Source organism: Microcaecilia unicolor, chromosome 6, assembly GCF_901765095.1.
Source record: "Microcaecilia unicolor chromosome 6, aMicUni1.1, whole genome shotgun sequence".
In the NCBI taxonomy this organism is placed as follows: Eukaryota; Metazoa; Chordata; class Amphibia; order Gymnophiona; family Siphonopidae; genus Microcaecilia; species Microcaecilia unicolor.
This window is the reverse complement of record NC_044036.1, coordinates 344,628,946-344,644,573: the sequence shown is the minus strand read 5'-3', so window position 1 is coordinate 344,644,573 and position 15,628 is coordinate 344,628,946. Positions and strand designations below refer to the sequence as shown.

The 15,628-nt window shown below is 46.2% G+C and overlaps 1 protein-coding gene across 3 annotated transcripts; it reads right to left on the bottom strand.

The window, feature by feature from the left end:
• Positions 1-10,204: 10,204 nt before the first annotated feature.
• MRPL12 (mitochondrial ribosomal protein L12) lies at positions 10,205-14,026 on the bottom strand. 3 transcript variants are annotated; one of them, XM_030208671.1, is made up of 5 exons: positions 13,878-14,026; positions 12,150-12,336; positions 11,907-11,987; positions 11,362-11,502; positions 10,205-10,713 (listed from the first exon to the last, which is right to left on the bottom strand). In XM_030208671.1, the coding sequence occupies exons 1-5, from the start codon at positions 13,931-13,933 to the stop codon at positions 10,597-10,599; spliced, it is 582 nt and encodes a 193-aa protein (XP_030064531.1). In that variant the 5' UTR covers positions 13,934-14,026; the 3' UTR covers positions 10,205-10,596. The 3 variants fall into 3 exon arrangements, with proteins under 3 accessions (XP_030064531.1, XP_030064532.1, XP_030064533.1); XM_030208672.1 differs by having other exon boundaries at positions 11,362-11,499; XM_030208673.1 differs by having other exon boundaries at positions 11,362-11,506; positions 11,923-11,987.
• Positions 14,027-15,628: the final 1,602 nt, after the last annotated feature.

The window sequence follows — 15,628 nt, the reverse complement described above, 5'->3', positions numbered from 1 at the left end:
ACGGCTACCACACTCCTCTACTTATAGATCATTTATAAATATGTTTAAAACTAGTGGTCCCAGTACAGACCCCCTGGGTAACTCCACTATCTACCCTTCTCCATTGAGAATACTGACCATAAGAACATAAGCATTGCTATACTGGGACAGACCAAAGGTCCATCAAGCCCAGTATCCTGTTTTCCAACAGTGGCCAATCCAGGTCACAAGAAACTAGCAAGATCCCAGAACAGTAAAACAGATTTTATGTTGCTTATCCTAGAATTAAGCAGTGGATTTTCCCAAGGGAGGGAGGTGGTGGAGATGAAAACGGTAACGGAATTCAAACATGCGTGGGATATGCATAAAGGAATCCTGTGCAGAAGGCATGGATCCTCAGAAGCTTAGCTGAAATTGGGTGGCAGAGCAGGTGGGGGGAAGAGGGGTTGGTGGTTGGGAGGCTAGGATAGGGGAGGGCAGACTTATACGGTCTGTACCAGAGCCGATGATGGGAGGCGGGACTGGTGGTTGGGAGGCGGGAAATACTGCTGGGCAGACTTATACGGTCTGTGCCCTGAAAAAGACAGGTACAAATTCAAAGTAAGGTATACACATATGAGTTTATCTTGGGCAGACTGGATGGACCATGCAGGTCTTTTTCTGCCATCATCTACTATGTTACTAATGGTCAATGGCCTTTAGTATCCAAACTTTTTTTTTTTAACCCTACTACTCTAACTGCTTTTATCACATTCTCTGGCGACAAGTTCCAGAGTTTAATTACACGCTGAATGAAGAAATATTTTCTCTGGTTTGTTTTAAATTTACTACCTTTTAACCCAACTCTCTATTTTAACTTTTTCTTAATCCACAATAGGACTTTATCTCCTATCCCATGACTTTCTAATTTTCTCAGTTTTTCCTGAAGTACTTTGTCAAATGCCTTTTGAAAATCCAGATACACAGTATTGACCGGCTCACTTTTATCCACGTTCATTCACCCCTTCAAAGAAATGTAGTAGATTGGTGAGGGAAGATTTCCCTTCCATGTTGGCTTTGTCTCATTAGTCCACGTTTATGAATATGCTCTGTAGTTGTGTTAATAGTCTCTACCATTTTGCCCAGCACCAACATCAGGTTTATTGGTCTATAATTTCCAGGATCACCTCTGGAAGTTTTTAAAAACTGATATTACATTGACCACCCTCCAATCTTACAGTACTGAAGGAGTGGAACGCCGGGTACTACCTGAATACTACTGACCAACAGAACAACCTCATGTTTTGTTCCTACTGATGGACTTATACTTATGGACTCTACCTCTGCTTTTGGCCTTTTAGCCATACCTTATTACTGCACTGGACATTTGTGCCTTATCCAGTTTTACTGTTTACTAATGAAAGAAGTTGCTGTTTACTAATGAAAACACAGAATGCAGGGCTATTAGACATATAGCTTGTAACAGTAGTTAGCAAGGCCTATACAAGACCAGCTTGCCTGTAGCAACGCCATCTGAATAGACGACCTTGGAGGGTGCTGACACCCCCCTGCATTCCTGAGCCGAACCTTATCTCCTGTGCTAGAAAGGAGCATTGTGTGTGTGTGAAGAATAAGCTGCTAAGTTTCGTTCTTCTTGCCAGTATCATTTCAGTGTTATGACGTGTGTACGTACTGGGACTACAATTTTGTACTGTAAGAACTACAAATGTTTACTGCGCATGTCGGTTGTGACGTGTAAGGGGCCAAATGCGCAGGCCCAGTAGGGAAGTATAAATGTACGTGTCAGATGATTTATGACACACAGTGTCCCGAGGCTACTCGGTGCTGTTCACTTGCTAGCAATAAAGTTGCCTTGTTTGGAACCAAAATTTGCCTTTCGTCTCCTGATTTCCCACCTGTTTCAGTACCATGCTTGATTTTAAAGATAAATTATATATTACTAGTAATAGCTCTGCAAGTTCATTTTTCAATTCTCTCAGTACTCTGATGTATACCATCTGGTCCAGGTAATTTGCTATTCTTCAATTTATTAAATTGCCCCATTATATCTTCCAGGTTTACAGAGATTTGTTTCAATTTCTATAACTCATCAGCATTGCATACCATTGTATCTCCTCCACATCTTTCTCAGTGAAGACCGAAGCCAAGAACTCGTAATCTCTCCTCTATGGTCTTGTCTTTCCTGAGTGCCTCTTTTGCTCTTCAGTCATCTAGCATTACAACTGATTCTTTTACCAGCTTTTTGCTTCTAATAAAAAGATTTTACTATTGGGCTAATTTTCAAAAGAGAAGGATGCCCATCTTTCGGCATAAATCAGAAGATGGACGTCCTTCTCCCAGGGTCGTCCAAATCGGTATCATCGAAAAGCCGATTTTGGACATCCCTTGCTTTCCTTGTGGGTGCTCTCAGAACTGGTGGCTGCTATGGACTGTTTTCTGCTGTCTTCCGTGTTCCAGACTTCAGTGAGTCCGGTCCGGATTTTCCAGGTTGCCAGCCTTGCTCTTCTGGGTTGTTCTGGAACAGCACCCTTACTTGGCTGGTGATTTACTGCAGCTGTGGGTCAGCTGCTGAGGGGCTTATTAGCTTCTGTGAGCCTTGCTTGCCTTGCCTTGGTATCAAAGGTCATCCATGAGTTCCTGGTGGTTTGTGGGAGTTCCTCTGAAAGTTTCCTTTGTGTTGGACCCTGCCTGTTCCTGGACTTTGACTTTGCTTGCTTCCTGTGCCTGTGACCCTTGGCCTGGACTTTGCTTTCCGCCTGCCTATAGACTCTGGTTAGTTTATGGATTATCCGTGTTTGCTGCCGGCCCCTTTGACCTTGCTGTGCTACTGGATAATGTTTACTGTCTACTATTAAAGCCTCTTCTAGTTATATTCTGTGGTTCCTGCCTGTTGTGTTCAGCACTGCTTTCTGCTTGGGTGATTTGCCTGACAGTGGCCCAAGGGTTCACAAACCTAGTTCCTGCTTTGAGAACGTGACAATCCCCAACTGCTTTCCGTCACAGGGATGGCCAAAGTTCAAGGGGGCGTGTCGGAGGTGTAGCGAAGGCGGGACTCGGCCGTGCCTAACACTTGAATATCCTTGATCCATAATCGAAAAAAAGGACGTTCCTGACGAACACTTAGACGTTTTTAACTAGTCATGTTTTTCTTACGACTCATCAGCTCTGAATACCATTTCTGGCACCGGTATCTCTCCCAAATCTTCCTCGGTGAAGACCTTCTGATGAATGGTAATTATTCAGAGGATAAGGGAGTTATCACCCTTAGACCGTTGCTTAAGGAAGATAAATTAAACCCCTGGATTACAGTAATTATCCCCACACTGATTAGGGTGATGGAAGCAATAGGAATATGTGGATAGTTTTGATCTGTTAGATCCTTTCAAGCGGGTTTTTGCTCATTATCACCGAGACGGTGCTCTTAGCAGTTGTCTATTCTTTGGGGTTATCTTTATAAAAAGATAGAGGTGTTCCTGATGCAACTGGATTTATCTGCAGCGTTCAATTTGGTGAATCATGATGCATTATTATGTAACTTGGAAGCTGTGGGGATGGGAGGAAATGTGGCTTGAGTGTCTTTTTACAAAGCATTTTTTGCAGGCCTGTTGGCACACGCCGATGAGGAAGAGCGCTTCCCGGCCTGAAGCAGGGAAGCCACCACTGAAAGCGAATAACCTTTCTTCCTCAGCTGAGCCCCCTCCAGGGCCAGGCCGCAAGACCAAAGGAAAAAGGGGGAACCTCCATGGCCACTAGGCCCCAACAGAAAGACCTCGACACTGAGGGAATCACAATGGCTCCCCAACCAGAAGCCTCACAAGATCTGCATACCATGGAAGCCATGGCCAGGCTGGAGACCAGGATCACCTTGCCCCAAAGGTCTGCCACTCTCCCCCACAGCCAGCCTAAAATCGGCATGGGGGAAGGCATACGGAGGTCTCTAGCTCAGACACAACCGTCACAGGGCGAATAGATCCCTAGAGTCCTATGCCTGGCACAGAGGAACCTAGACATAGGACTAGGCCACAAGCTGAAAACAGCTCGACCAACCGCTCCCTCTGCTGGAAACCAGAGCGTACCGACTGGGCAGACTTATACGGTCTGTGCCAGAGCTGGTGGTGGGAGGCGGGGCTGGTGGATGGGAGGCAGGGATAGTGCTGGGCAGACTTATACGGTCTGTGCCAGAGCCGGTGGTTGGGAGGCGGGGCTGGTGGTTGGGAGGCGGGGATAGTGCTGGGCAGACTTATACGGTCTGTGCCAGAGTCGGTGGTTGGGAGGCGGGGATAGTGCTGGGCAGACTTATACGGTCTGTGCCCTGAAGAGCACAGGTACAAATCAAAGTAGGGTATACACAAAAAGTAGCACATATGAGTTGTCTTGTTGGGCAGACTGGATGGACTGTGCAGGTCTTTTTCTGCCGTCATCTACTATGTATGTTACATTGAGGGACCCCGCAAACAAGCCGAAGGCACAACCGAAGTCTCACTGCCCCATCCATTAACAAGCTGGACTCCCTTGCCAGCAGACTGCTAGGAGTCCCCCCCCCCCCCCCTGCGAGGTGAAAAAAGGCACCCGCCGCAGACAAGACCGAAAGGCCAAAAGGGCAGCATTCCCAACAGTGGGGCAAAGGCCTCCAGAGCTCAGCTCCAGAGGATAGAGGGCCAATGCCCTCTTTGGAGACCAAGAGCCCTGCACCAAGGAACCCCAGCAAAGGGCACTCCCCAGCCCGAGAAGCTGGTATCCACAGACACCACCTCCCAAAGCAGGCTCGAGGAGCTTCCCAGGGTCAACGACTGGGGAAGCAGCAACCCCCTCATGCACTGACAGCAAAAGAGCCAGATGCCACCACCCTCTGAAACCTGAGACGAGTAGCTGAGCAGGGCCCCCTAAAGCGGCCGCATGAGAGAAGAAGGAACCCTGCTGCTGCCATAGATCTAAGGACCTGCACGAAATACCAGGCCTGTGGCTGATGTCAAAGCAGGAGCGAGAAACTTGGAAGCTAACAAAGTGCTGTCCCTCTGAAGAAACACTCAAGCTCATCGGGAATAAAAGTTGGTGTGCTGGCGCCAGCCTGCTCCTGTTGAAATTAAACACCCAAACCAGACAAAAAACGGGGTAAACCAGCGCTGAAGAAGTCTCTACACAGGCTAGGCAAGAAGAGACCTGAAGTCATCCAGGTACATGAGAACACAAAAACCTGTGTCTCTGCAGAAAGACCGCCACTATGAGCATGACCTCAAAAAGGGGCCTTGGGTCCGACGGAACCAACTGGCAGGGTCCAGAACAGGAATGAACTGCCAAGATAGCCCGTAGCGGGAAAGAGAAGTATGCCTCCATCGAGAGCGGAGAGAAACTTTCTCTCCCAAACGGAGGCGATCAGAGACCTCAGGGCCGCCATCTGAAAATGGATACCTGTGGATCCCTTGAGATCCAGAATGGGTTGCACTGTTCCCGTCTTCCTGGGAACCCCAAAAAGGATGGAGTAGCAACCCAAACAGCACTCGGCAGGAAGGACAGGAACAATGGCCCAAAAGGATAGCAGCATCTTTACTGCTCTTCCGCTCTGACAGACAGAGGCCCCCTCTGACCAAGAGACTGCAAGAAGAGAGGGGCTACCAGAGGGGAGAACGCCAGCCAGACGCCAGCACCCCGAAAATCCAACACCTAAGCTGAGGAGAAGGTAGTCCACACATCCTGAAATGCCCGAAAGCGGCTCCATGTCGGCCCAGATGGGCCAGCCAGCCAGGCCACTGGCCGGGAGACAGCAGCCACTCACCCCAAGTGCCATGCTGGTTCCTGGTTCCCCGTCCCCCGGGAGATTGCCAGGTTCAAAACCAAGACCTTTGGCCAAAATTCTGAGGACAAGGCCTACCCTTAGTGCTGAGATGAAACCGGGCACTTGCCGAGCCCACAGGACAGTCCAAGAACGAGGCTGGCAAACGCTGGAGCCTGACTCACGAGCTTCTGAACCAAATCTCAGAGGGTGTTCCCAAAGAGAAAGGTGCCCCAAAGTGGAAACCTGACCATGCAGGCCTTGGAGGTGGCAACCACCGCCTACGACCGCAGGCAGAACTGACAGCTTGTGGTGAATGCCAAAGACATACCTTAGGCCGAAGCCCGAAGAATGTCATACACAGCGTCCACCAGAGGCAAAACGTGCCTCCAACCAGGCAACCCGGGGATTGCCCCGGGAAACAGACTGCTGTTGCCACTGCAAACAGGCCCATGCCGCAGCCCTCGACCCAAGACAGCCCGCAGCGGGAAAGAAAGTGCTACCAATAGAAGCCTGCAGCTCCTAATGCAAACACCTTCAAGATGGGCTACAAGGTCTGATTCAGCTTCCCATCTAGCAGATTCCGCGAGGCAATGCCGCCAGCAACCAGGAAGGGAAAATTCAAGGTGACTGCAGACACTGAGTCCAATGTAGGGAACCTGCTGGAGATAGAAGATACTGAGGGGCTGAGCTGCTAGCAGGGAGCTCAGTTCTGTATTCTCTATTTCCACCTGCTGGTCAATGGGCATAACTACCACTTGTCCTGGAATTGTGGGAATGAACGTAATGGAAGATTTTGTTTTAAGTTGAAGATGTTGCGTAGGTTAAGACATTTTTTTCAGAGAGATGGTATTTTTGGCTTGTGATCCAGGCAGTTATTCTCCCAAAGTCTCCCTGTTGATGTCCCATTGTGATATTCCTAATGATAATTCGATTATCTCGCATAACTTGTACAATGTAACCCATAACCAATGTGTAACAACTGTATTCTCATTATTCATATCTTATTGTAAGCCACACTGAGCCCGCAAAGAGGTGGGAAAATGTGGGATACAAATGCAAACAATAAATAAATATCTTTTGGTTACTGTAACGTTTGTTTATTAGGCTTACTAGCTAAACAATTGCAAAGACTTCAATCCACCAAATTGAATTTGAAAGGAAATAGATTTGATCATGCTACGCCATTTCTGTGTGAACTACACTGGTTGCCTAATCGGGCAAGAATCAAATTTAAACTTTTAATTTTTATCTTTAAAATTTTGTATGGTTTAACTGCTGGATTTGTAGTGGGATTGATTACTGTTTACAAACTATCCCGTTGCCTACGATTGTCACAGGAATTATTACTATCACCACCACCAGCTGCCTGTTTGGCGATTGCTAGTGATAAAAAAAAGTACATCATTTGAAAGAGCCTCTGGAATAATTTGCCATCAGATGTTTTGGACCAATTTTGACTTAATTTCAGTAGATGAACTCACACACTGGCTCAAAAAATATGCCAAATCTCAGTGCAAACTCGACATTTGCCCTACCAGCCTAATAAGAGCGACACCCAAACAATTTAAAAAAGACCTCACGAACCAAATAAACTATAGACTCCTACATGGTCTCTTCCCGACGGAAAATGGAAACATACTACTCACTCCGTTGCCAAAAGATGCCAAGAAAAGCACAATGGACTTAACCAACTACCGACCAGTCGCCTCTATCCCACTCACTACAAAGTTGATGGAAGGCATAGTGACGAAGCAGCTCACGGATTATCTGACCAAACACTCAATTCTACAAGAGTCACAGTCAGGATTCCGATCAAATCATAGCACCGAAACCGTACTAGTATCCGCAATGAACTCCTTCAAAAAAAAAAACCAATTGCAACCGGCAAGAACATACTCATATTACAATTCGACATGTCCAGTGCCTTCGACATGGTGGATCATGGAATACTACTACACATACCAGAATACTTCGGAATCGGAGGCCCAGTTCTCAAATGGTTTAAAGGATTCCTCTACTACTACTATTTAGCATTTCTATAGCGCTACAAAGCATACGCAGCACTGCACAAACATAGAAGAAAGACAGTCCCTGCTCAAAGAGCTTACAATCCTCACCACTAGATCTTACCAAGTTATAACGAATACTACCAGATCACCGCCTTGGACACCGGAATGTGGAGTCCCTCAAGGATCCCCCCCTTTTCACCCACAATCTTCAACCTAATGATGACACCACTAGCCAAACTCTTGGCCAATCAAAATCTTAACCCCTACATATATGCCGATGACGTCACAATCTACATCCCGTTTAAGAGTGACTTAAACGAAATAACCAACGAGATCAACCAGAGCTTCCAGATCATGCACTCATGGGCGGACTCATTCCGGTTAAAGCTCAATGCAGAAAAAACCCAATGCCTAGTTCTCACCTCCCAATACAACACAAACAGTTACTCCACTATAACCACACCTCACTGCACACTTCCTATCTCAGAAAACCTGAAAATTCTTGGAGTCACCATTGATCGAAACCTCACACTCGATACCCATGTGAAGAACACAACGAAAAAAATGTTCCAATTGATGTGGAAACTCAAAAGAATTAAACCTTTTTTCCCAAGAAATGTCTTTCGCACCCTGGTACAGTCACTAGTAATAAGCCACTTAGACTACTGCAACGCTCTGTACGCAGGCTGTAAAGAACAGACCATTAAAAAACTCCAAACAACCCAAAACGCGTTAGCCAGACTCATCTTTGGAAAACCTAAATATGAAAGTGCGAAGCCCCTAAGAGAGAAACTACATTGGCTTCCGCTCAAGGAACGTATTGAGTTCAAGATCTGCACAACCGTGCACAAAATCATTCACGCAGACGCCCCACTCTATATGCTAAACCTAGTGGACCTACTGCCCAGAAACGCCAAAAGATCGGCCCGCAAATTCCTCAATCTGAATTTCCCCAGCTGCAAAGGAGTGAAATACAAACAGGCTTATGCTACGACCTTTGCATACAAAAGCACACAGTTGTGGAATGTGTTACCCAAGGCCCTGAAATCCATGAACAATCTAACCAGCTTCCGCAAAGCTCTGAAAACACACCTCTTTAACAAAGCTTACAAAAGTCACCCTCAATGATACAAATCATCCCCCAAACCACCCAAGCACACCTAAAACACTTCTCACACAACTTATCAAACATCCGCTCATCTAAATCCGCTTTTACCTCAGCTTATGATCAACTGTATTTAAATCATGTACTGAATTTATCATAACCTTACTCTGTAAGCCACATTGAGCCTGCAAAAAGGTGGGATAATGTGGGGTACAAATGTAATAAATAATTATAATGTAAAATATTTCTATGAGTTTTCAAAGAGCTGTTTTTCAACACTATTTGCTATAATTATGGGGTTGATTTTATTCTTTCTGTATTGTATGATTTTGTTCTTGATGTAACCCGCTTTGAACTTGCAGTTAAGCAGGATATAAATGCCGTTATTAAAGCCGCCGAAAAAATGTATACTTAAGCATTGGATGCAGGAGGAACCTCCATCTTTTTGGTACTGGAGAAATTGTTTTCACAAATTAATGCTTTGGGAGGCACGGGAAGCAGGGGCCACTCCAAAGAGAAGAAAGGCCTTTTATAATATTTGGAACAGCTATTTACAGAACACTTCCCACAAAGCAAGACGTGCTGTTCTAAACAAGCTCTATACTTTATAGAGAAATAACCATAAGAAACAGGAGTTTTGAATTCTTTAATGGAGAGTTTTGGGTGAAAGGACAGGGAGGAATAGAGTTCAACTTTGAGAAGGCGATGTCATCAGTAAACGAATAGTAAGTTAAATTGGTAATCATTAAAGTTTGAATAGTATAAGATGGTCGTAAAGGAGATCCTTGAAGTATGGAGGAAAGTTTGGAAAGGGTGGGGGGAGGAGGAGACTGGTTCATATGGGGGGGGGGGGGGAAGAAAAAGAAAAAAAATTATTTGATGATTGAGTTGAACGCTGTATGTTTGTAAATATGTTACGAGATTCAATGGTTATATTTGGAATCTTGTGGTTATGTCTTGTATGCAGAATCATCAATAAAAATTATTGAAATAAATTAAAGCCGCCAGAGGCAGCCATAGTCACTCTGCTGGCCCTAGCAGACCAGCGATCTCGGGGATTTTATTTTTTTGTTGAGGAACTGGTTGAAATTGGAGAGAGCGAGGAGAGCTGCAACTGTTCAGGAGCAGAAGAATAAAAATTGAAGCGGATAGAGGGAATTGCAGCTAGCACAGGAAGTCCTGCGAATATCCAGTAAGTCAAAAGGCTTCCTTAGCTAGAGGAGAGCATTGACACTCAAGATACATCCAGAAAATGTCACCACTAAGTGTGGCTGCACCTTCCCTGCTTATCTCTGGAGAACACTGTCTCTCACTAGTGATACACAAGGGAGGAAGTCACACATTTTACGTAATGTTTAATATTTAAAAAAAAAATCCCCACAGATCCAAGAAATGGGTCAGACTTCATACTCTCTGCAACCCACGAAAACACACCTGCCTGTAAACCCCCCACAGCTACAAACACAGGAATAACCAGTACAGAGCTGCTTGGGGGATTTTTCTACAGTCAAGACTTGACTTTACAGCTGTACACACATTTCCTGAAAGTGTGGAAGACAGTCCTGGTGGAGGTTCATTGCAACAACAGGCAGAGCAGTCAGTGATTCTTAGCCCAGTCAGAGTTCCAGAAACAGCTGTAACAATCCCAGGCCAAAGGTAGCTGGAGAGATTCTGGAGGGTTTTGTGACATGGTCCCCACTTACAAGAAGCACAGCAAAGGGCCGAATGCTTCACTCCAAAACCACTTTCCCCCCTGCTGCCTCCAGCGCTGCCTTTACCTTCTCAGCTTCAGCTTTTGAAACATTTGTCACGATCTCCTGTGGAAGGGATTCCACCAGTTTCTTTGCCTGTCAGACATAAGAGAGAGTTAGAGGGGTGGTGGTGGTGATGATGAAGCAGAGAAGAATGGTTATTGTTATTTTTTCTACACGATTCCACAAAGCAAAAACAGATACCCCTAATGCATTCCCTGTCCAACAGAGAAAAGCCCTCCAATGCAGACTTTTCATGCACCCTAAAAAAGTTCCAGAAAACCTCCGCTGCAGCAATGAAAGATATTATCAAAAGCAAAAGCTCACATCTTGGAAAACTGAATATTCTCATCGTCTTTTTCATGCTACACTGGTACAATTCAGAAGAAAAAGATTGTGACTGGGAAATTCTGTTGCTCTAGATTACTGATGGCAATAATTCTTGCAAGTGAACACCTCCAGAAATGAACCCGGCTTCCAGACAACTGCCAAGGTATAATCTTGTGCACTGAATGCACCAAATAGCCTCCAGGTGGAATCAGCAGGGGCAAGATGGCACTGAGGGCAGCTGGAGCATAAATAAGGCAGAATGGACAGACAGATGAGCCGCCCGGAGCTCCATATTTTTCCATTTCTAAGCTGAATGAAGAAGACACACGTACAACAGTTTGAGCTGCAGCCAAAGACCATGACACCGAGTTGTAGTGGTCTTTTGGGCTTCATGAATGTGCCAAGCCCTCTCACCTGTACTAAATTGAGACCTTGCATACAATTCTTCACTTCCTTGATCAATTTTACTTTATCTGCTGCATTCAGCTCTGTCAGTTTCACAATGAAAAGAGATTTTTCTTTCTTCTCGGGAATATCTTCTTCCTCCACAGCCTGCTGAAACCCAAGAGCCACATGAGTTAGAAATCTCCCCCATGATCTGGTCACAATCTGTAATCAGGTAATAGGAAGTCCAGTTTTCCCTGAGCTGCGGTTGCCTTACTTCAACACATGTACAGGCCACCACCATCAACAGCCACCCACACCCTCCCCCACAGCTCTTTGAGGCTGTGTATGAATATGTAATTGAGGGAAAAGCAAAGCATTTCTAACTCAAATGCTTCACTCTTACAAAGATTACCATTTGAAATCTAATTCCACAATAATGCCTCTCTACCCTTGTTCAGTTCTACCTGTTGCAAAACTTCAGGAAAGTTTAATTTAACACAGGTGATGGAGCAGCTAAGTTGGGGATGAACTCAAGACCCAAATACAAGAAGTCAGTCCCAAACAGCAATTACCTGAGCAGCTGGATGGGCACTTGATCCTGGCATCACTGCTCCCATCGGCATCATTCCCATATTTTCTATTTTCAATGTCTTCTACAGGGAGGAAGAGATGGAATGGTTAGCAGACACATATGGCTAGTAAACCACTTCATACTCGTATCCTCCATCCCTCAGAGCTACAGACAGCTATTCATTACATGGTTTTGTTTCTCACAGGGAGAACTGCAGGACAACCCATCAAAGTACGGTTCACACCTTCAGCAAGTCATTGAGTTCAACAATCTCAAGGAGCGTCAGACCAGCAATTTCGTTCACCAGCTGCTGGATCTTTGGGGGGTACTGCTTGGGTGCACTGTCCAGAGGAGCGCTAGCGAGAACTTCATTTTTCCTCTCACAGCTCATCCTCACCATTCTGACAGGGCAGAGTCCTAGCAGTCGTTGCCTGTTGTGAAAACAAAGATGTGATTTCAGAGAAAAGAGGGGGAAAAATATCATGGGTTGTGGCTGACCGGATTTCAGTTTCAGCACCAAAAGCAACCCGAAATCCAGGTTTGGGTTGAAACTGAAACTCCCCCCATCTGATACTAGTAGGACCTCCTTGGACCTGCCTTAGGAAGCACTTGTGGTGTAGTGGCTTCTTCAGGGGCAGGAACGAACCCCACTTGTTCCTGCCCCGTGCTACTGCGCCAATGGAAATGGCAGGCAAGACTACTGTGGGAAGTCCTGGCAGCCATTTTGTGGTTGGAACCAGCACGGGCAGGGGTTTTGTTCCTGCTTGTGCTGGTTCCAATCCTCTTTCCTTGTGATCGATAGTTTTCACTAAACCCTCTTCCCCGTGATCAATACAATTCACAAAATCCTCTTCTTTCTGATCAATGCATTTGACTAAACCCTCTTCCCTCTGATGAATGCATCTCACTAAACCCTCTTCCCTGTGATCAATGAGTTTCACTAAACCCTCTTCCCTGTGATCAGTGCATTTTTTTTGGTTATATTTGTACCCCACACTTTCCCACTCATGACAGGCTCAATGTGGCTTACATGGGGCAATGGAGGGTTAAGTGACTTGCCCAGAGTCACAAGGAGCTGCCTTTGCCTGGCCCTTGCAGATCATAAATGTGGCCGCGCAGGCTTCTGCTTCTGTGAGTCTGACGTCCTGCACGTACGTGCAGGACATCAGACTCACAGAAACAGAAGCCTGCGCAGCCTTCTACATGGAATGTTGCTAGTGGAATAGCAACATTCCATGTAGAATCTCCAATAGTAGCAACATTCCATGAAGAATCTCCCATAATATCTATTTTATTTTTGTTACATTTGTACCCTGCGCTTTCCCACTCATGGTAGGCTCAATGCGGCTTACATGGGGCAATGGAGGGTTAAGTGACTTGCCCAGAGTCACAAGGAGCTGCCTGAGGTGGGAATCGAACTCAGTTCCTCAGGACCAAAGTCCACCACCCTAACCACTAGGCCACTCCTCCACTCGACTAAACTCTCTTCCCTGTGATCACTGCGTTTGACTAAACCCTCTTCAATCTGATCAATGTGTTCCCTCTGGGATAAGCAGCATAAAATATATTGTACTGTTTTGGGATCTTGCCAGGTACTTGTGACCTGAAACAGGATGCTGGGCTTGATGGACCTTTGGTCTTTCCCAGTATGGCAACACTTATGAACTCATCAATGCATTTCATTAAACCCTACTACTACTTAACATTTCTAGAGCGCTGCTAGGGTTACGCAGCGCTGTACAAACCCTCTTCTCTGATCAATACATTTCTGCACCCGACGCTAGTTGCCTGCTTTAGCTTTGTATCTGGCGCCCCCAAGTGGTGAAAGGCGGTATTGTCAGCAGTGACCTGCGCTTGGCCTTCACGTGGGTAAAGCGTGCAACATCCCGCCCTTGGCTTCAGTACTGCAGTAGTAATTCAATGCTAGACCCCTTGCAATAAAGGTCAAGTGCGATCTGGAGCCCCTCGTTACCTGTACGGGTTCCAAAGCCTCAGGCAGACCCGACCCAAAGGGCTGACCGACTGCATGTCGGCGGCGAGAACTGAGGAGGAGGGTCGGCGACTCGCGGAGCACCGGACCAGGGCTCACAATCGGAAGCGCGCGACGCTCTAGGTCTCGCTGATCCGGCGTCTGACTTCCTGGCGACGCTCTATACCTTGTGCCGCCTCTCGCTGGTATGGCCTGAAAGGAGCCGGCACCATCCTATCTAGTCCATTATCTGGGCTGAAGTTAGTGGGCGGGGCTTGCCGCCATATTAGTCAGAACAAAACCTTAGCAATCGCAATTGAAAGTATTGCATATTTGCATTGTCTCTGTTAGGAGGGGGAGTTTCCAGCGTTTTCGAGGGGTCTGCGAAGGGGGGGGGGGGTATATCCAAAATGTATTTGTCAAATACTCTGCCTCAGTATTTTATAAGATATTTATTTATTTTTTGCATTTGTATCCCACATTTTCCCACCTTTTTGCAGGCTCAATGTGGCTTACAATACATCATGAATGGAGAAGATATATTAGCAAATAGACATTTGGTGTTACAGAAGAATCATGGGTAACATGATAATGATCAAACATGATAGTACTACTATTTAGCATTTCTATAGCGCTACAAGGCATACGCAGCGCTGCACAAACATAGAAGAAAGACAGTCCCTGCTCAAAGAGCTTACAATCTAATAGACAAAAAAATAAATAAAGTAAGCAAATCAATTAATGTGAACGGGAAGGAAGAGAGGAGGGTAGGTGGAGGCGAGTGGTTACAAGTGGTTACGAGTCAAAAGCAATGTTAAAGAGGTGGGCTTTCAGTCTAGATTTAAAGGTGGCCAAGGATGGGGCAAGACGTAGGGGCTCAGGAAGTTTATTCCAGGTGTAGGATGCAGCGAGACAGAAGGCGCGAAGTCTGGAGTTGGCAGTAGTGGAGAAGGGAACAGATAAGAAGGATTTATCCATGGAGCGGAGTGCACGGGAAGGGGTGTAGGGAAGGACGAGTGTGGAGAGATACTGGGGAGCAGCAGAGTGAGTACATTTATAGGTTAGTAGAAGAAGTTTGAACAGGATGCGAAAACGGATAGGGAGCCAGTGAAGCGACTTGAAGTCTTGCGAGGCTGCTTCAACTCTTGGCGGCCATTTTGAAATGCCAAGAGCCGGACTCACGCAGGATGCAGCAGGGCAGCTAGCAGCAGCGCTCCGGGCAGGAAAGAGGGGGCTCTTTCTTTCCTGCCCCGAGCGAAGAGATACCTCTAGACCACCAGAGATATTAGCGTAAGGGGAGGGAAGGTGATGGGGGGAAGAGGGGGCGATCGTGGGCGAGGGCGTGAAAGGGGCGGGGCAAGTAGCCTCTTTTTATGAGGACAAAAAATGGTAACCCTAGGAAAGTGCAAATTAAGGAATGTGCGGGATGATCTTTTAGCATTCCTGGGTGGTAAGTCTATCAGGTCTGACATGTAGGCTGGTGCTTCTCTGTGAATGATTTTGTGAACTAGGGCGCATATTTTGAACATGATGCGTTCTTTAAGTGGGAGCCAGTGTAGCTTTTCTCATAGGGGTTTAGCACTTTCATATTTTGTTTTGCCGAATATGAGTCTGGCTGCAGTGTTCTGGGCTGTCTGAAGTTTTTTTTGATTATTTGCCCTTTGCAGTTGGCATACAGTGCGTTGCAGTAGTCTAGATGGCTAAGCACCATTGATTGTACCAGGTTGCGGAAAACAGTCCTTGGGAAGAAAGGT

Coding starts and splice junctions, on each gene's coding strand:
- MRPL12 (XM_030208671.1), bottom strand. CDS start 13,933: ATGCAGTCGGTCAGCCCTTTGGGTCGGGTCTGCCTGAGGCTTTGGAAC. Junction 11,988..12,149: donor AACTCAATGACTTGCTGAAG/GTGTGAACCGTA, acceptor TCCTCCCTGTAG/AAGACATTGAAAATAGAAAA. Junction 10,714..11,361: donor AAGGTCTCAATTTAGTACAG/GTGAGAGGGCTT, acceptor TATGTCTGACAG/GCAAAGAAACTGGTGGAATC.